At 37.9% G+C, this 18,542-nt stretch overlaps 1 protein-coding gene across 1 annotated transcript in view; it reads right to left on the bottom strand.

Moving 5' to 3' along the window:
- PTPRN2 (protein tyrosine phosphatase, receptor type N2) overlaps positions 1–18,542 on the bottom strand; it is a 645,766-nt gene that overhangs the window by 565,423 nt on the left and 61,801 nt on the right. The window contains exon 2 of the mRNA XM_027687014.1: positions 13,644–13,694. Within this exon, the coding sequence (XP_027542815.1) occupies positions 13,644–13,694 (51 nt within the window). The remainder of the gene's footprint in view (positions 1–13,643; positions 13,695–18,542) is intronic.

Below are 18,542 nucleotides of genomic sequence, written 5' to 3'. Positions count from 1 at the left end.
GAGAAGGATAATGCTTTTTAAAATAAATTACCTGCATTAATTTGTGTTTTCCACCAAGAAAACCTCACATATCATCATAATCATCTTACTATACAAGAGATATATGAGTTTTCTCACATTGTTTGCACTTTTTTCTCCTTTAATGGGGTGATTTTAGACTATGTCATTGATTATGTAGCTGTAACACACAATTTTTTCCAGCAAAAGAGTCAGCTTGGGGCACACAGACTGCAGAGCAATTCCTGCATAATTCAAACAACATAAAGAACAGTCTAGGGCACATGAATCAAGGATGAGACTAAGTTTTGCAGAACTTTGAAAACAAGAGGTAGTTCATAGCCAATTACTTTTGTAAAATTTTGAACCTCAGGGAATATGCTATTACATATGGATTTTATTTTTTTAAATCCAAGTTTTCTCTGTAGTATGTGTACTGACATCCTGTTGCATAAACTTTGGGATCCTCGTTTGGACTAAAACCCCTCCTGCTATTCTCCTGCACGATGACCAGCTACCATGTGGAGGGCAGAGATTATTCCAGGTCACTGTTCTATGAGCAAGAACTAACATTTCCACCTCTGTGAGGCACACAGAGACTCAAAACCATGATCCCCAATGTCCTGCAGGAGACCTCTATAAATGGCTCCTTGAAAGCTTCCTTTGAGACAAGGGAACAGATTTTATTTTCATGTGAATATAAAGTGTTTTTCTGGTTGAAGAAGCAGGTTCAGATAAGAGCTGCAGCTCCATAAAATCCCAACACCTGATGTAAAAGCCCCAGCTCATAAAAAAAAAATAGGCCAGAAAAGGTAGGAAAAAAACTATTTATGCCTCCTCTTGTTTTTCCGTCTAAAACTATATTTCTGAAAATAGCTGATTTCAGACCAAGAGAGTTCTGTTTATTCATTGTTTTCAAAAAAACATCTTCTACCTGTGCCAACAACTTTTAAATAGCAAACAGGATGTGAACTGCATGACATACAGGAGCAGCTTTTGTTTAGCAAATGCTTAATGTCATTGTCATGATTCTTAAAAGGCAGTTTGCAGTGGCAGTGAAATTTGCACTTAGTGCAGCTTCATTAACAAGTGCCCATTTCCTGTTTACATCTGATATAGAGACATTCAAGTTAAAAAAGGAAAATATCTACTCCTGTACTGCATTACACAAATAAAGTGCATGATGAGAAACCTTAGCCCTAGAATCCTCAACTATCATTTCCTTTGGTCTGTGATGAACTAATGATGTCATTCTTCCCTTAACTGGGGAGAAAGCACAAGGTACTATTTGAGCCAGCTGATTTGCATTTGTGGGAATCTCGTTTAGGCAAAGCAGGAAGGACCCACAACATTAACTTCACAAGCCATTGAATTCCTGTAAAATTATGCTGTGGTTTAACTCAGCCAGCAACTAAGCACCACACAGCTGCTTGCTCACTGCCCCCCAGCAAGGAGGAAGAAAATGGGAAGGGTAAAAGTGAGAAAACTCACAGGTCGAGATAAAAACAGTTTAGTAATTGAAATAAAATAGTGATAAATTGCAATGAAAAGAAAAAGTACAAACCCAAGAGAAATAAAACCCAAGAAAGACAATACTAGTGGAAATAACCTCTCACTACCAACTGGTCAATGCCCAGCCACTCCCTGAGCAGCAGCCTCCCCACCAGCCTCAGCCCCCAGTTTATTGCTGAGCATGAAGCCATATGGTGTGGGACATCCTTGGGTCAGTTGGGGTCAGCTGTCCCAGCTGTGTCCCCTCCCAAACTCCAGTGGTCTCCCAATCTTTATTGCTGCCCCAGCCTCCTCGTTGGTGGGGTCCTACGAGAAGCAGAAGAGGCCTTGGCACTGTGGAAGTGCTGCTCAGCAGCAACTAAAACATCCCTCTTATCAACACTTTCCAGCTCGAGTCTGAAACACAGTCCCACGCCAGATACCATGAAGAAATTTAACTCTAGCCCAGCCCAAAACAGCACAGTGTGGCATCTTTAGAACCTAAAGAGTTAGTTAATGTGTTGGCCAAGAGATGCCTGGGGATAGAAAAAGGATTCTTTCTGGTAGAGTGATTCTTTCTACAGATTTTTTTTTTGGATGAAATAGCCTTTTTGAAGCTCCAGCTCTCTTCCCCTCTAATATATGCTGTTAACCTCTATTCCAGTGATAACTTATTTTCAATACCATGCCAACAAAATACATTCAAAACAGTAACTCTTTTTGGCATCGTGTGTGAAGGGCAATATTTCATGAAATAACAAAATAATCTTACTCAATGACCTTATTCCTTGAGGTAGGGGGAGGGGAGCAGGCAGGGCAAGAAACAACCAACATTCTGGGGCCAGTATAAATCTCTTTAGATACTTGAAATAAAGCCCAGCAAGGAGGTGTGACTTCTAATTGGCAATGTGAGAGATCTGGAGACATGAAATGGGCACTGTCTGATTCCCTTTGTAGTGAACACGGATTTATAATTTGTATTGCAACTTTAAACCTGTCCATCAACCCTTCGCCACTGAGCACTCAGCGAAACAGTGCTGAGAGAGGGATTCTTTTCTGCCCAAACTTATTTCAGAGTTCTCCATTTCTTCAGTTATAATAATTTCTGGCTCAAGAGTTTGGGTGAGTTAGCTCTGACTGGAGGAGCAGAAAGAGTATCCCCTGAACTTTCAAGGCAAAGGCAGTGACCCTATTTAAAATGGAGAAAAGAAATCTTAGTATTAGACTAAACATCAGCATTTGTAAGAAGAACACTGTGTGGAAGTTTGACACCTAAAGTTAAATTTACCATAACAGAAGTGAAATGAATAAAAAAGAATTTGAGACACAGAATAGGACTTGTATTTCTTAACTGTGTATCAATACTACGTTATCTTTTGTTGAACATACTGATCCATTTTTCCCCAACCATTATCCACAGAAACTTTTAACTAAGAAAGAAATAAGTGGAAGAGTTTAAAAATCGAATATCTAGGAAGCAATCCTTCACCAAACCCATCAATCAAAATTATAGGTAAAAATTGATAGAAAACTTATTCTAACAGCTACTGTCACTGAAAGAACAGTTGAATATTCCATTGAATACTCAGCATAAGCCAGAGCAAAATTGCATTAGTATGAAGGTGGGCTGTCAGCAAAGTAGGAAGTCTTAATTATTGTAGAAGTCTACTAAATCTGCACATCTCTAACTTGGACGTGAAACAATATGCTAGAAAGATTAAATCTGAAGACTAGCAGAAGACTAGAATTTGGAAAGATTAGGGTGGGGTTTTTTTAAGTCACAGTAAACAAGTAGCAGTCAAGTTTATTACTTAAAGCTAAAAAAAGAATTAAAATTTAAAAACAAAACTACCACCTTGAAAACCACTCCACCTTCCAAGAAAACAAATTGATTTAATATTGGAAATTCACAAGCCCTTTAAACTGCTTCCACTGTGACTGGGTATTCCAGGTTGCCTTCTATAAGTATCCAATAAACTATGAAACTCTTAACAATCTTGCCATCCAAAAGTCCATCCATCTGATTGTCCCTCAATACCCTTTCCACCTGAACTTCACAGGAATAGAGATACAGCAGCATGATGTAAAGAGAGAGGACTACAGGACAAAGAAAAAATCTGAAGGAAGGTCTCATTAGTTTTCAACTCCCCTCAATTTATTTTTTTGACCAGCACACTATAGTTTCTGGTTGGATAATACACCTCTTTCTCATCTCTTATAGAGTTTATGATAGAGGAAGCATCAATTGCAGTTCAATAACAGATAGAGAAAGCTAAAAATAGACATTCACGCCATTGAAAAATTGCACAGTGTACAGCTGTTCACAATCATACCTGTCCTGTTTCTTCCAGGAAAAAAATATGATGGTGTAGCCTAATCTCTGAAGGACTCAGTAAGATAATGCAGTTGAAAGACTAAATACAATCTTAAAAGGGTCAATTTTAAATAGAATAAATTAGGTACATGTTTTCAACTTTATCATAATATTGCAAATTCATTATTAACACAAATGTTTACTGCATTACATTAAAAAGGAAAATATTTTCCATTTGACAGATATTGTTCTTTGAAGAATGAAGGGTCCAAACATTAAATGTTGTATTCCCTTACTCAGCCTTAACACCTACTGCTGTTACCAACCTTCTTAAATCAGGCTGATCTTACCACAGGGCAATAGAGGAACACGCTGATACGGCAGTAAAAGCAACCAAATATTCTCAACTTATGCAGAGCAGCAGCCAAAGCTATCACAGTAAAGGACCAAATTACAATAAATAGTTTGGGACCATAAAACATATCTATTGTTCTGTCTGCCTCTGGAGCAACTTTTGTTGCTGTTGCCATGGAGGTTGTAGGGCATGAAGGAAAATTCTGTTTAAATTAAAATCTTGGAATGGCATAAAAAGGAAAATGACTTTTCTTAACCTATTAATCAACAGTACTATGATTAGATCACTTTCAGATTGTTTTTATTTATTAAATGAGGACATACAACAATAAAAGCCTCTCACTGTTCTTTATTACAAAGCATTAGTTCTAAGCATCAGAATAAAGAGAGGCATATATTTTCTAGTTCACTTTAGATGAATGTTCTGCTTTGGACCAAATCAATCCAAATTAAGGACTTCCAGTAATAGGGACACAACTTGGGATAAAATTACTACATTCTTTATTTAAAAATAATTTTAATAAAAGGCAAATGTTTTGTTAATCTGTTCAAAACAATCACAGTAATTGAAAGGTATTTTTGCACATTATATATTTATGGTTTTCATATGCACAAAAACGTTCATCTCATTTCGAATATTATAAAGTAATACCCTCCTCCTTAGCTTCTTACATGTTATCATGGATGTTAATAATTATTGCATATATTTTTCACATAAAAGCTGTCTTCAGACAAAAAACATGTCCCTATTTCATGTGAAAATTGCTATTACTTTTGCTCTGCTGAGGTAGATACACTTTCAGGTGATCCAAGTCATTAGGTTTTGCTATTCATTCCTCCTGTATTGTCTGAGAAGTTACTTACCCAGGACTATATCTTCCCCCTGCAAACCATAAATATTTTTTTTCCTATTATGTTTACTGTCTAAAGGCATATTGAGAGTAAGAAAACTACAAGTGCTTGTCAAACGCTATGAAGTCAGAAACCAACCAGTATTCATTAAATGATTATTGTAATGAAACAGCAGTCAACTGATGTGCAGTTTGGGCAGCAAACAGGGAGAAGGGTTTTAACAGAACATTTGAAGAAAAAAGACAGAAAAATAAGAAAAAAATATATGTCATCTTCTGCACAAAAAAACCCTTCTAATTGCAAAGCATCATCCAGAAGGATGTTATTCAGGAGATGTTTAGTAAATCTACAGCTTTGCCTCCCACACACCCAATAAAATATGGAGTGAATAGTCAAAAGTCATTCATTAATGTCCTTCCAAAATTGGTACATTTTGGAAATATATTGTTTGGTTCCTGATCCCATATCTTAAGCATATGTACTATTAGATAGGATGACTGATATTTCCAGAAAGACAGCAGCAGCATGACTATTTTAAAAAGCACAGTTTTCCCAGGCAGGGGATGGGTTCAAAGTTTCCAAGTCTGTCCTCATTTAGACATACCCATCAATGCCTTCATTAAACACCAAAGTACCTCAGTAATTAATGTAATTAGCCCAGCTAACCACTGCAATGCTGAGACAGTAGTCACTTACTGATATTTAGGATAACAAAGGCAAACACCACAGTTTCACATCTGACAGAGTAGACGAAACCCAAAATAAGCAAGTAGATCCAAAGTTATGCAAAGCCATTTTTGGAATTATACATTTTTAAGCAATCAAATGCTAGAGTAGAAGGAATCCTTTAACACCAGAAAAAAAGTCATATCTCATTCAAATCTGCCCCATAATTGCAGTATTGCTGTGTAGCTGTCACTGCCAACTCACCAATTTCACATCTCCTCTCTTTTGACAATTTTCATTACAATTCTTTCTTCATAAAAATTTTTATGCAGTGTTTTTGCTGATGTTTTGGTTTGGTCTTTTTAGTAAAGGGGAAAAATTTAAAGAAAAAAACTGTCCTTCAAAAGTGATGACCCAAACATCTTAATCATGAAGTAAACCACAAGACTTCTGACTGTCCCTTGACACAAGAAGAGGACAAAGTATGACGGATTTGGAGCAGAGCACACTGCTGCAGTGTCACTCCAAACCAAGATTCATTTGCTTTCCACCTCATTGCCAGAACATTATCCCTTGGTGTTCTCTTCTTCTCTACAGACCACACTGTCCTTTTCAGGCTCTCGTGTTTCATGATTCATCAGGCACAAACCTTGCTGAGACTCCCTAATGCCTTTATCAAACAGGCTGTATTTTTCCATACTCTCTCAAAGGGTAATTTTTTTTTTTTTAGTGTAATAAAATAGTGAAATAGGGAACATCTCTGAATGTGTCCAATGAATGTGCCAACAGCTACTATGTACCTTACCTGAAAAGAGTCACCCACTGACAAATGACATGATAAAGGCAATATCTCTAATACCCAAATATATTTTCATGATACATTTGGCATGGTAGCATAACATATATATTCAAAGTTACCCTGAATTATATATATCATGCCTAGTACAAGTTCAAAAAGCAGCAGACATGTAGGATTTGATTGGTTTTTTAATTAACACATCTTGTAACATCTTGTAACATCTTCATATCAACCCAAACGTTTGGGAGAAATACTGAATCTGGAAAACAACAAAAAAAAAAGGCAAATCCAAAAATTTCAGGACTTCAACCCTACTATCAGATTACTACATAAGATTTTGGATATTCATCCACCTTATCACCATAAATGTATAATTTTGAAGAAAAGGAGATACCAGATAACTGTTTACTCTCCAATGATGTAGTCCCGTCCCACACACATGATCTCCACTCGCCCAACCTGCAGGTGGGGAGGTGGGGTCTTTTAATCAAACTTCTTGAATCAAACACCAAAATTCCCCCAAAATCACTCAAAACCACACTGGTCAAACAAGTTTCCTCACAGTGCTTGCCCTGGTTCTGTGAAAGCCAATGCTGATATTCAGAGCAAGAAAATACACTATCACAAATCACAACACTAAGAGAGAAATTAAAGTTTCCGTGTGACAACACAGCAGTGTTCTTGCCTGAGCTCTAAAAACACAGGAGGTCTGCCTACATGAAATACAGCACCCAGTAGATCCAAGACTTATTTCTTAGCACAGGACATGGGAATATAAGGGATTACCTATGGCTGGTGGTAGATTTATAGCTGCCTCTCATACCCGGTGCTGAACAGCACACTGTCAGGGAAGTCTGAGTGATGCTCTTCTGCCCTGCAGGAGCTACACCTTGAGATTCTACACCATGAACAACACCCCACAATAAAGCTTTTAGTGGCAGCTGGGATGCTGGATAACCGTAGTTGCATTACCATGCTAAGCATCTTTTCCTAAGGAGAAGAGTGTAACTTCCCCTTGGTCACTCCTCCAGTTCTAATGCCAGTAGTGCTGGGCATTTCTACCCCACTATCACACAGGTAGCTATTTTAACACTACATCAAGACCAAGACAAGACAGAAATACAGTTTGGAAGACAGATGGGCCTTTTCTTCAATGAGGAAAGAAAACTCCACCACAATGTTTCAAGATAAAGCAGATGAAGTCATCACTGCACTGACATTTTTAACTCTATGGTAAAACTTAAAACGTTAATTTTTAACCTTCAATACCTCAAATAGCTCAGAAATGTTCTGCATCAGTGTTGAAAGTGCTCCTCAGTGAAGGCTGGTGTTTATTTCCACAGAATTATTTCAAAAGGTGCATTTCTTTAAGAAATGAAAACTATTCCTAATAACCAAGACACCATCCTAACCACAGATTCTCAGGAGCGTTTATGTGTTAACTCACTCTTGATTTCAGTTGAAGTGTGTAAATATTTGTAAAGATGTGGGTTTTCAGACTATTATTATACAATGGCAGATTTTAAAACTTACTCCTTGAGTACCAAGACTCTGACATTCTTCTGACATAATGTTTTAAAATATGCTTTGAATAAGTAAAGTGTCTGACAAAAAAATCCATGATTTCCTTGAGCTGGTATGGAAGAACCTCTGGAAGTAAATCCTTATATTTAAATAATTGGTCAGCTTTTTACTCCAAGCATACGTGTATTCCCATTTACTTCAGAATTCAGATTAGGAATGACATCAGGTGGTATTAGGATTTAAGTTATTTGTGAAGAGTCACCATACCCTGGGAAAGAACAGAAATTCTCTGTGCACACAATAAAGTAAGAGTATGTAGAGGTACCACTTAGTGTTACTCCTCAGAAGCCTGAATTTTGTTATAACAAGCACTGATGTTTACTGGAAAGGTTCAGAAAACTTAGGCTCAGATTTATAGTACCATTTGACAAAAATTTGATAGCTTTTGAAGAGCAGTGCCTTGTAAATGCAGAGGTAGCTGCAGACATCTGTTAGCTAAACAATGCTGAGGTGCATCTCCTCTGCAATCCCATCCTACCAGGCAATGATCTGGAAAACCTCAAAGCGTAACACATTAAGTTCAAGAAACCATTTCAGGGATTCCGACTTCTCTCCCTTATCATCTGTAGCACATGTTTACCACTTATGGCTCATCACCAGCACACACAATCACTTATATTCCAAATGTTCAAGGAGCTTTGCAGCTGAGGAAGAAAGCGCGTTAATATTCTGAACTACCTGGAGACATCCGAACTTGGAAAGGTTCATGACTTTGTGCTGCAATGCTTGGATGCCTTTGACACACTGTGCTAACCTAAGTCCCTCCTAACAAGCGCAGCTTGCATACATAAAGCAACAGATTCAGCTGTGCAGTGCTGTTTGCTCAGCCTTTCAGCAGCACAGCATCTTCAAACACCACTGCAGACATCAGACCGTGTCTGCCGAGGAGAAGGTTGGTGTTTGTCAGCCAGGCTTGACTTAATGATGCACAATGCGCCAGCGCCTGCATTTAATTAACTTTTCTTGGTTGGCCTCACAGAGTTGTTTTCTGCTATCTGATCGTGTCTGCGTGAACCCTGTTGTGATTTCATGAGGGAAGGAGGCCTGCAGCCACATTTTTCACAAACAAAATTGCCCTGGTTTATAAAGGCTCTGGTGATAGGAACAAAGATATCGTGGTATCCACGCACAGATAAAACACAGCACAAAGCTGCTTTCTGGAGCTAAACATCTGGAGAGTAAACCTAAGGGAAAGAATGCCACCCTTCTAAATGAGCAGTTCAAACTGTATAATAATGGGAGGAAAGAGGCCAATAAGGGAAGGTTATTTTGAAATTAATGCTTTTATCTATACCATATGGTGTCTTTCCCAGTGGCACTGCTAGAATTCGATAGCATGATTTCACAAGAAAGGATAAAAATTTGTCTTTGTTTAGCTGCTTTCAGGAGCCAGTTTGTTTAAACCTTCCAACAAGGAGGATATACAAGCTGATGTTTTACATGAACTGTTTTACTATCATTTAAAATGCAAAACATAATATGACATATTCCCACTTATCCAGTCATACTACATTCAATATATAAATACAAGGACTGTTCAAGAGTAAGTGAAGGATTTCTGTCTTGGAGATCACCTAAAAATTCCTTCTTGATGTTTTTTTCTTTCCTTTTCATACAAACACATTCTAGGCATAATTGCCAAGAAAAAAATACAAACAGAGGCAAACTCTTTTGCTTAAACTTCTAATCCAGATACCAAAACCTACATGAAGGTGTGAATACCATATCCCTCTTTAGCCACAGCTGTGTCACTACACACACCCTCATTGCAAACCCTATTCCTTATATTATTATTTTCCTTCTATAAATCTTGCTTAATTAAGAGGTTATTTGCTCCCTGTGCTACCTGCAACAGCTTCTCAGCATTTATTGTGGAGCAAGCATTTCCAAACTTATAGGGTGCCAGATTTTCTACTACGGTCTGCAGCTCACAAGCATATTCACCTTTCATATCAAGTTTTTTTAGCTGTAAGCTTTCAAGCTTCAAGCATTTTAAATGGGTGAAAATGTCAGTTCCTCCAACTGTAAAACAGAGGTGATGATGTACCAGAAGAAAAATGACATCTAATCACTTTACCTCTCAAAATGCAAAACAAATTATGAAATATTCCCACTTATCCAGTTATACTACATAAATACATATTTATGTAGTATATGTATTTATATATTTAATATATAAATACAAGGACTGTTCGAGAGTAGGATTTCTGTCTTGGAGATCACCTGAAAATCACCAGAACACTCAAAGTTCTGGCTTTGCAAAGGAAGGGCCCAGGAAAACTAACTCAGTTTTTTTTTCTTTGGCTTATCCTTATGCCATCAAAATAAACATAAAACAATATGTTCCTTTTTAACCACTTGATGAGTCAGTGCAGCTCAGAAAACTGATAAAAGGTTTGTGGAAATAAATTAATATTGCATGAATGCTGCTGGAGCTATTAAACAAACATAAGTGAGAACCCATCACTGAAGCCATAAAACACCTTTATATCATGAGGGAAAGGAGCAGAAAAGTCAACAACCATTATTACAGCAGGTACTTTGCCCTGTGAAAATGGCATGTGACCTAAACAGATGTAAGCAATTATTATCTCTGATGTAAACAGTTATACTGTCTATCTCAGATATTACAACTGGATTACATTGCTTTTAACAATAAAAAAAATTCTTTTAACACCAATTTTTTTACTCATAATGTCCTAGTTAGGGCAGCCGGAACCAGTTCATCACTGTGTGGGTGTAACCCAAACTGTGTATTCTACACCCTCTATGTCATTTCCCAGGAACTGTTAACAACAGACCATTTGCAGCAGCTGCCCAGAGCACACCTGACCCCTCACGTTATAGGCTGGGTGTTGGGAAGCCTGTGAGATAGGAGGATGTTCGTATCCTCACACCAATGACTCAGGTGTGATTAACACCTCCACAGCCAGCCTGATGGGTCACATCTGCTAATGGGCCACCAAGGATTCCAAAAATATCTCACAACTCACAATCACCCATTGTGGAACTCCCTGCCCTGGAGGAGGGACTGGGCATTCCCCACTCAAACCTGAGTCTTGGGGTCTTAGGAATTCTGGGCCCACTCGTTGGATCCAGAGGAGGAGCAGGACCTCAACCAGATGGTGACCACCCCTCTCGACCAGACTGTGACCATCACCCTCGACCAGAGTGCGACCAGCACTCCCACCAACAGGCTTTCCTTTCCCTTTACTTTGGACTCAGGGGGACCACGTGGGGCTCAGCACAGGGGCCAACAAACACCATTCTGTTCGTGCCCCAGGGTGCTGGGTTATACATCTGGGTTTTGTGGGTTAAAACCAATTATTTGTCTGTATAATTGTATTTACTGTATTATTTTTATTAAGTTGTAACTCTGACTTATAATCTCTTTAGAGTTGGGTTCATTTCTCCTACTGGTTTACCTTTAAACCAGCACACATGCAAATGAACATTTATCAAAATCTTTCAGTCACAATCTCCCTTCAGAAGAAACAAGAAGGCAATAACAGTACTTTATTTTTCTAAGCTACGAAACAGCTCAGTTAGTGGTGTTTTGGTTATACTTTTACAAGTCTGATGCATGAAATGTACTTGGAGTCTCCAGCTGACGACGTGATGTGAGACCGCAAATACTGTGACTTCTGCCCTCAGTAGGCAAACCCAGTTTTAGTTTTGAAAACACGGTAAGTTCAGTTGCCTCTGTTGGAGGCAGAGAATCAGATCAAAACAATCATCAAAATGATCAGCCTTCCTGCAGGGGTCAGGAGCAGATCTGCAGATCACAGGCACTTCTATGATGCTACTGAAAGGTCGCTGCTGTTTCTTTCCCACTTTCACACTGTACTTCAGAAATATGCACTCGTGTGACAACAAAGGAGGCAAAGCTTTTCATGACCTTGGAACACAAAAAATGAGCTCTGCTCCTGAGCACAGTGACCTCCAGAGACTTCAATTCCTGAGCTTTCAATCCAGCAAAGCACTCACACTTTAACATATCAGGATTTCTGAAAAACTTCAGAGATACAGTTGAGTCAGCAGCATCTTGGACAGGAAAAACATGAAGGCCTGCTCAGGAGCAAGTGGCCCTGCTTCCTTTCTGGTACATATAAAAAAGCAAATCCTGATGGTATTTTCGTGCTTCCATGTATGATCTTCCAAAGATCCTGTTAATATTCTCCAAAATTGTGTATTTTCACTTGCATCAAGGACAGCATTTAAAATCCACTCTAGACAACATTTGCCCAGTTACAACAATAAAAAAAGTGAAATACTATGCAGTTACCTTAAACACGTTGACTGAATCCCTGATCCTTTTAAAAAAAGATCAGACATTAGGAAATATTATTGACCAACTGGCTTATTCATTATAGATATTCCTTTAAGTTAGTTATGCCAAAATAAGAGTAGGTCTACAGAAAAGGTCCATTCAAATTCAAATATAATGACTAATTTAATTTTACATGCTAAGGAGTGTCAAATTAAGACTTTAGAAACTCCATCTTCAACTAAGAAAACAGATAGAGCAAGAAGTAGGAAGTAACATTTATAGGAACAGCAAAGTCTTCAACAGAGAGATCAGTTAAAGTACAGAAATTACTAAACCTGTTGCATAAATTCCCCCTTATGCACTGGCTGCCAGATAGAACAGTGGCCTATCATAAAACCTGATTGAATATACTTGCATTGGGGAAGACTACAGTGAGGCACTTGAAAATACTGGTAGTCAGCAAAATGCATCACCGTAGAAATCTGTCACCACCCTTCCTGGTGTCAGCCATGGAAGTCTTCAACACAGAATTTTTCCAAATTGGCATTTTTCTGATTATTAATAGACCCGTATTACTGTTTCTGGGTTTGACGAAAAACAACACTACTTCATCATGCCACACACTCACAAAAAAATTTCATATACAATACTTAATTTTTAAAAAAAAATTAAACCCCTTAAATGCAGATCTACATATTTTAAAACAGTTCAAAGCTCTCCCTCTAACTCTGTCCTTCATCAGGAATTAAATGCTTTCATGTAGCAAATAGAGAATGTTCAACTACTATTAGGAAAATCTTTCCTACTCTTCCATTAGACTCATTCATACATTGTGTTGGCTTTTTTGATTTAGTTCAAGTAAAAATCACAGAAAAAGGAAGCAGCATAGTCACGAATAACTGTGGTCTTCCTCTGAGACCTTCTTTCTTATTACAATAAATAATAACCTTTTGAAGATAAAGGAGACTGATAATTACTCAGCATCATCCCCTAAAAAGAGGAACAACCTGAAGGTAACAAAACAGTTATTTTCACCCATACTAAAGCAAACTAAACATTAGCATATTTCAGTGTTTAATTTAGTTACAGTCTATTTCACAAAAAAGAAGATGAGGTTGTTCAAGGTTAAGAGAATACTTATATATTTTTAAAATCTATTAAAGTTCCCCTGACTGCTGACCAGAAGAGTCATACCTTATATGTTTTTTTTCCTTCCTCTCCTTCTCATTCATACATAAATTTGATTTATTGAATCAACCATGTACCAATCGGAATGGAGGACAGACTAATCAACAAACAAAATATTGAAGACTTACCATTTACACAGATTTCAAAAGATTTGCAAAGGTCATCTTCAAACAGGCAGCCTAAAAACACAACAGAAAGGTAAAAATTAACACAGGTTTCAAACTGTGGATAATTAGTGCAGACTGATTAAATTAGACCAATAAATGCTCAGTAAGAGTCAGACATTTGGTTGGCCTTGGGAGTCTAAACTGGGCAGTACAGAAAGTCCAGAACAGGTCTGATTAAACAGCACTTACTGACTGGCTATATCCAGAACAACCTTTAATGTTGCTCTTCCCCTCATTCCTTTACTGAGGGTTCCGTTTTCTCCATGTTTGTATCTCTCTTTTATTTGAGGAACTTTATGTTCTCTTAATTTTGAATACATTGTCATACCACAGCACAGTAATGCTGCAATACACTACAAAAACAAACTCCAAGAAACCATAAACTTCGTAATGACATTGCTACTGAGGTGAGACAAGCCTAGAGATCAGGTATAAATTTATCCAATTAGACTTGAATTTAGTAACTCCAACCATTGACCATGCCTAGGATGCTCAGGAGCATTAACTCCTTGGAGAAAAGCTTAAAAATTAAGCAATCCCTACCAACAGCATGATACCAGACAGACAGCTGACAAATCAGTACAGGTGTGTGAAAAAGATCCTGGGATTTTTTCTATTTAAAGTAGGATTTTTTTTCCAAAACACACTGCTTTATTGGCCCCTGCTGCACCAGCTCCACACCTCACCCTAGAAACAGCTTGTTCACTCACACACATCTTCACAGGTGAACTATCCTGTTCCCCTGTTGCTTGGTGTCACCTAACCAGGTACTGAGACACCAGTGATTATCCTTTTACCCTTAAACAAAATGAGCTCCTGCTGATATCTGTGAGGACAGCACAAAAGTGGGCAAGGTATGTCTCTGCTCTGGTCACTCCACATGGGGCACAGGGACAAGGACCAAGTACAGCAGCAGCATGAAATATCCTGCTACTCTGAAGGGCACACACTTGGTTGACATAACCAGCAGTTTATTTTCTGACAAAGATAAATAGCTAGGACTGGATAAAATCCATGGAACAAAGCTGCATTTTGAACACAGAAACTGCCCTAGAGAACACATTTTCACAATTAAGCCTTTTAACTTCTCTGAAAAATATCTGTAATTTATAAAGTGTTTCACACTTTGCACCAAAAAAAACCAGCCAGGAGTTTCACCACATCTAAACACATGAGCAAATCCTCTCTCCACAGCCATCCTACCTTCATGAGAGCACAGAGTGCATCAGAGAGTCAAATGGATTAAGTAAGTTGCTCTTATAAAAAGAACTGAAAGGCTCAGTACTCTGACTGTGAATTACCTAGCTCCTAATCCTGCTAAAAGAAAAGTTTGTGGGGGTATGGAATGACTTATGTATGCCTGCATAGCCTTTCAGCAGGTAACTGTATTAGCACATCATTAAGCCTGAACTAATACGCTGTGTCTCAGCAGGATTGATCAGCACAGTGCTAGGTCTGAGCTAGGCAAGCCCAGCTACAGGAATTCAAGAAATATGGGAGCACCAGCAGAGACCCTTACATTTATATCACACCTGTCTGCAAAGACCACAAACACATAACCTGAAGCAGATGTACAATATTAACTCCAATAAAAGAATTCTCTCATCCTTTTACCCATACCTCAGTAAACTGTGGATATACATTTGGTACCTTTTAAAAGGGAAGTTTCAGATGAGGAAAACAATCAGAGTATGGCAGAATGGAATGTGCCTACACAGTGCACAGACTGTGGTTTCTAACATGGTTTTGAGACGTGTATGACTTTGCTCCAGACAAGTCTACTGTACCAAACATTTGGCCTGAAACAGTGTCCAAAAACTCCTGAAGATCTCTGACTGCAGCCCTGGTACTGACTGACCCAGCAAAGCAGAAGAATGTTTTAACTGTGCATTGACTCCTAAAGAGCATCAGACAAGAATGACAGGCAGTGACCAGAACACCTCATCACAGAGTACAGCACACACTCTAACTAAAAGCATAGTTAAGATCACTTAAAAAAAAAAGGAATGGTTGCAGAAAAATAATAAAAGAACGTAAAAGACTTCAAGCACTAATATACCCTGGACAAATGAAAGTTATACTTCAGTGCTCCTGCTGTCAGAAATCTGAATTTATCTCTTCAAAGAAAAGTTTTTATGATTAGGAAAAAATCCCTGGTTAAATCTTTCTTCCTTGTTTTCCCAATAGATTACAAAGAAGTTAAAGAAGAAGTCTGAAATATGTGTGTGCAGTGCTGCAGAATTTGTCCTGTGATGAAGGGAAGACAGTTTTGTAATTGATTTCCCATCCTGCAGTGCTGTAGATCCAAAAGGTGTCAGATGACAAATTTCAACCAGGAATATTTCTAGTGGAGTGGTTCATTAGAACAGTGACTGGTTCACCCAGACTCTGCTGATTTTGAAGAACCTGGGAGCTGGGATTACAGCCACCTGCTGCCTGCAGCCACCTGCCTGAGGCAGGCCATCCCATAATATACTGATAGTCTCAGAACAGAAAAGTACAGATACAAGATTAACAAAATGAGCCTGTTTAGGTACAAAGAAATAAACAGCCAAGCTACCTCTATACAGAACTCTGATTTAGCTTTATTGACTAATATGTTTTCCATGAAAAGCACAAAAGAAAACTGATTTTATCATGTTTTAGGTTCTCTTTTAATAACAGTTGTCTATTTGATTTGCAGCAAGGCATCTGATACAATTAGACTTGTAAACCTTTGTTCTCCTTGTCTTGGAGAGCAAATTAATAAAGTCAATGGATGGCAAACTGTATCCATGTACGATTACTCTAAAATAGACAAGGACCTCCAAAACTCCTTGAAAAATATTTTGTTTCAAGTTATTTATCGCTAGAGTTGCTTGTTATGCATATTTCACCCAACCAGTCAATATGTTAATTTAGCTACTAATTTATCTCGTTTTTATTTGCTGTGACAATAAGAAGCATCATATTTCATTTTAAATATCTCCCTACTAATAGTAATGGTTATAATAAGTCACCACTGAAGAGTGAAGTGGTATCATCTCCAAAATACATTTAATTCAGTTCACGCCTTATGGGAACAAAACTACACTGCATTTTCTATCAAAATCTCCCTGTCACAGATCATCTCCCAATACACATAAACTGTTGATACAACACTTTCAAACTCTCTGTCCCCCCCAAAAAAATAAACCAACAAAAAACCAACAACACACCAAACCCAAATCCCCAATCTCACCTGACACAGCAGCACTGAAAAGTCAAGTTCTCCATATAATTATCCAACATACATTGCTTTGCTAAATGTTGAATTCAAAGAGGTTTCTCACTTAATTTGCATTGAAGATTCACCTCTTCACTAATATTTGCATGATTCCCTCATCTGAGTAGTGAGAAAGCAGGTCAAAATATTGTACATTACAATACATTTACATGGTACATTATTAAATATCCAAAAAAAGAGATTCCATAGGGCATTGAAAAATTTTCTGCCTCCCTTTCCTCTCCCTCTACCTGTGTCTCAGACAGGCAGCACAACATAATCAGAAAACACAGTTGCAAGTACAAGAGCTAAAAGTTTAAATCTCTTTGTCGAGTTGTTCTTCTTGTAAGACACTAATAAAACTACTCCCTTACTTGTTTTCATCAGGTATACTGCAATTCTGCTTTCCTGAACAAAAAATAGGAAAGTTTAAATCGTACTGGAATATACTGCTTACTTGGATTTATAAGAGGTGCCTCTGAAGGTTAGGACAGTCAAGGCACCAGATGAAATCACTTGAACTTCATCTAGAAGAAGCTGTAAAAATTCTCTTATCAGGAAAATACTTTTTAAAACTTGACTAATCTTTCAAATAGATTAAATTATGTTTATTTCTCTGTCCTTTCCTCCAGTTAACCAACTCATGATGATTTTACACTAAACATTTCTTCTAAGAAAGCCAAAAAGTCTGTAAGCATTTTTCTAAATTAAAATTAAAAAGTAAGTCATAGCCCCTCTTCATCAACAATCACCAAAACAAGGAAATTAACAATAGGCAATTAACAAAATAGGAAATTAACAAACCTTCTGAATATATTCTGTTGTTGAGAGTTCTCTGCCTCTCCTTTCACTCTCTTCCTACAGCTCTCATGTGAGCACTTAACATCTCCTCACATTTGAAGATCATAACAACCTCAGCCCATCACAAAATTTTAGCCAGTGCCTGTGTCTTTAATCAAAAGCTGATGATCATTAACATTTTTAATAGTCCAGAATGAAAGTTCACTCCATATTTATCTGCTTCTTTCAGATTTAGTTGCTGGGCAAGGTAAGGAGACCTTGAAGGGTGAGAACTGCTGAACGCTGCTGGTGAGAGAAAGGGGCAAGAGAACACCTGGGCATGACAATGCTGGGCACAGGCTGGGCCTTGTTGGGTTTTTGGTCCCAGCTGTGAATGATTCTTGATAATGAGCACATGTTTATTTCCCTATAATGGGATCAAGAAATAGGGTCCAAGAATTACATTTTAAAAGTGCTCAACTCACAAAACTGGGATAGCTCTAACTGAAAAAAAAAAAGCAAGATAGTGCAACACAACAATAACAAATTATAATCTGAACTCACTGGTAGCAAGAATCAAACAAGGTTTCTTGCAGAAAACTGATGGGAGAAATCATCAGATTGAGAGAGACATTCCTCTCACTAATAGACGTGTGAGATAAATTTGCTCAGTCTGCTAAAGCTGTGATCTATCCAACCCATCCTCAGCTGTCTGCCATACACATGTGCTTAACACATCTAGAATTACACAAAATTGCAAGATTGGATGGGGAAAATGTACTTTAACCTGATCACAGGTTTTAAGCAGAGTTCCTCTCAGCTTCCCAAACTGGGCT

The sequence above is a fragment of the Neopelma chrysocephalum genome, unplaced genomic scaffold, assembly GCF_003984885.1.
Source record: "Neopelma chrysocephalum unplaced genomic scaffold, ASM398488v2 Primary Assembly neopelma1_72, whole genome shotgun sequence".
NCBI classification, from domain to species: Eukaryota; Metazoa; Chordata; class Aves; order Passeriformes; family Pipridae; genus Neopelma; species Neopelma chrysocephalum.
This window is presented reverse-complemented; position numbering and strand designations above follow the sequence as displayed.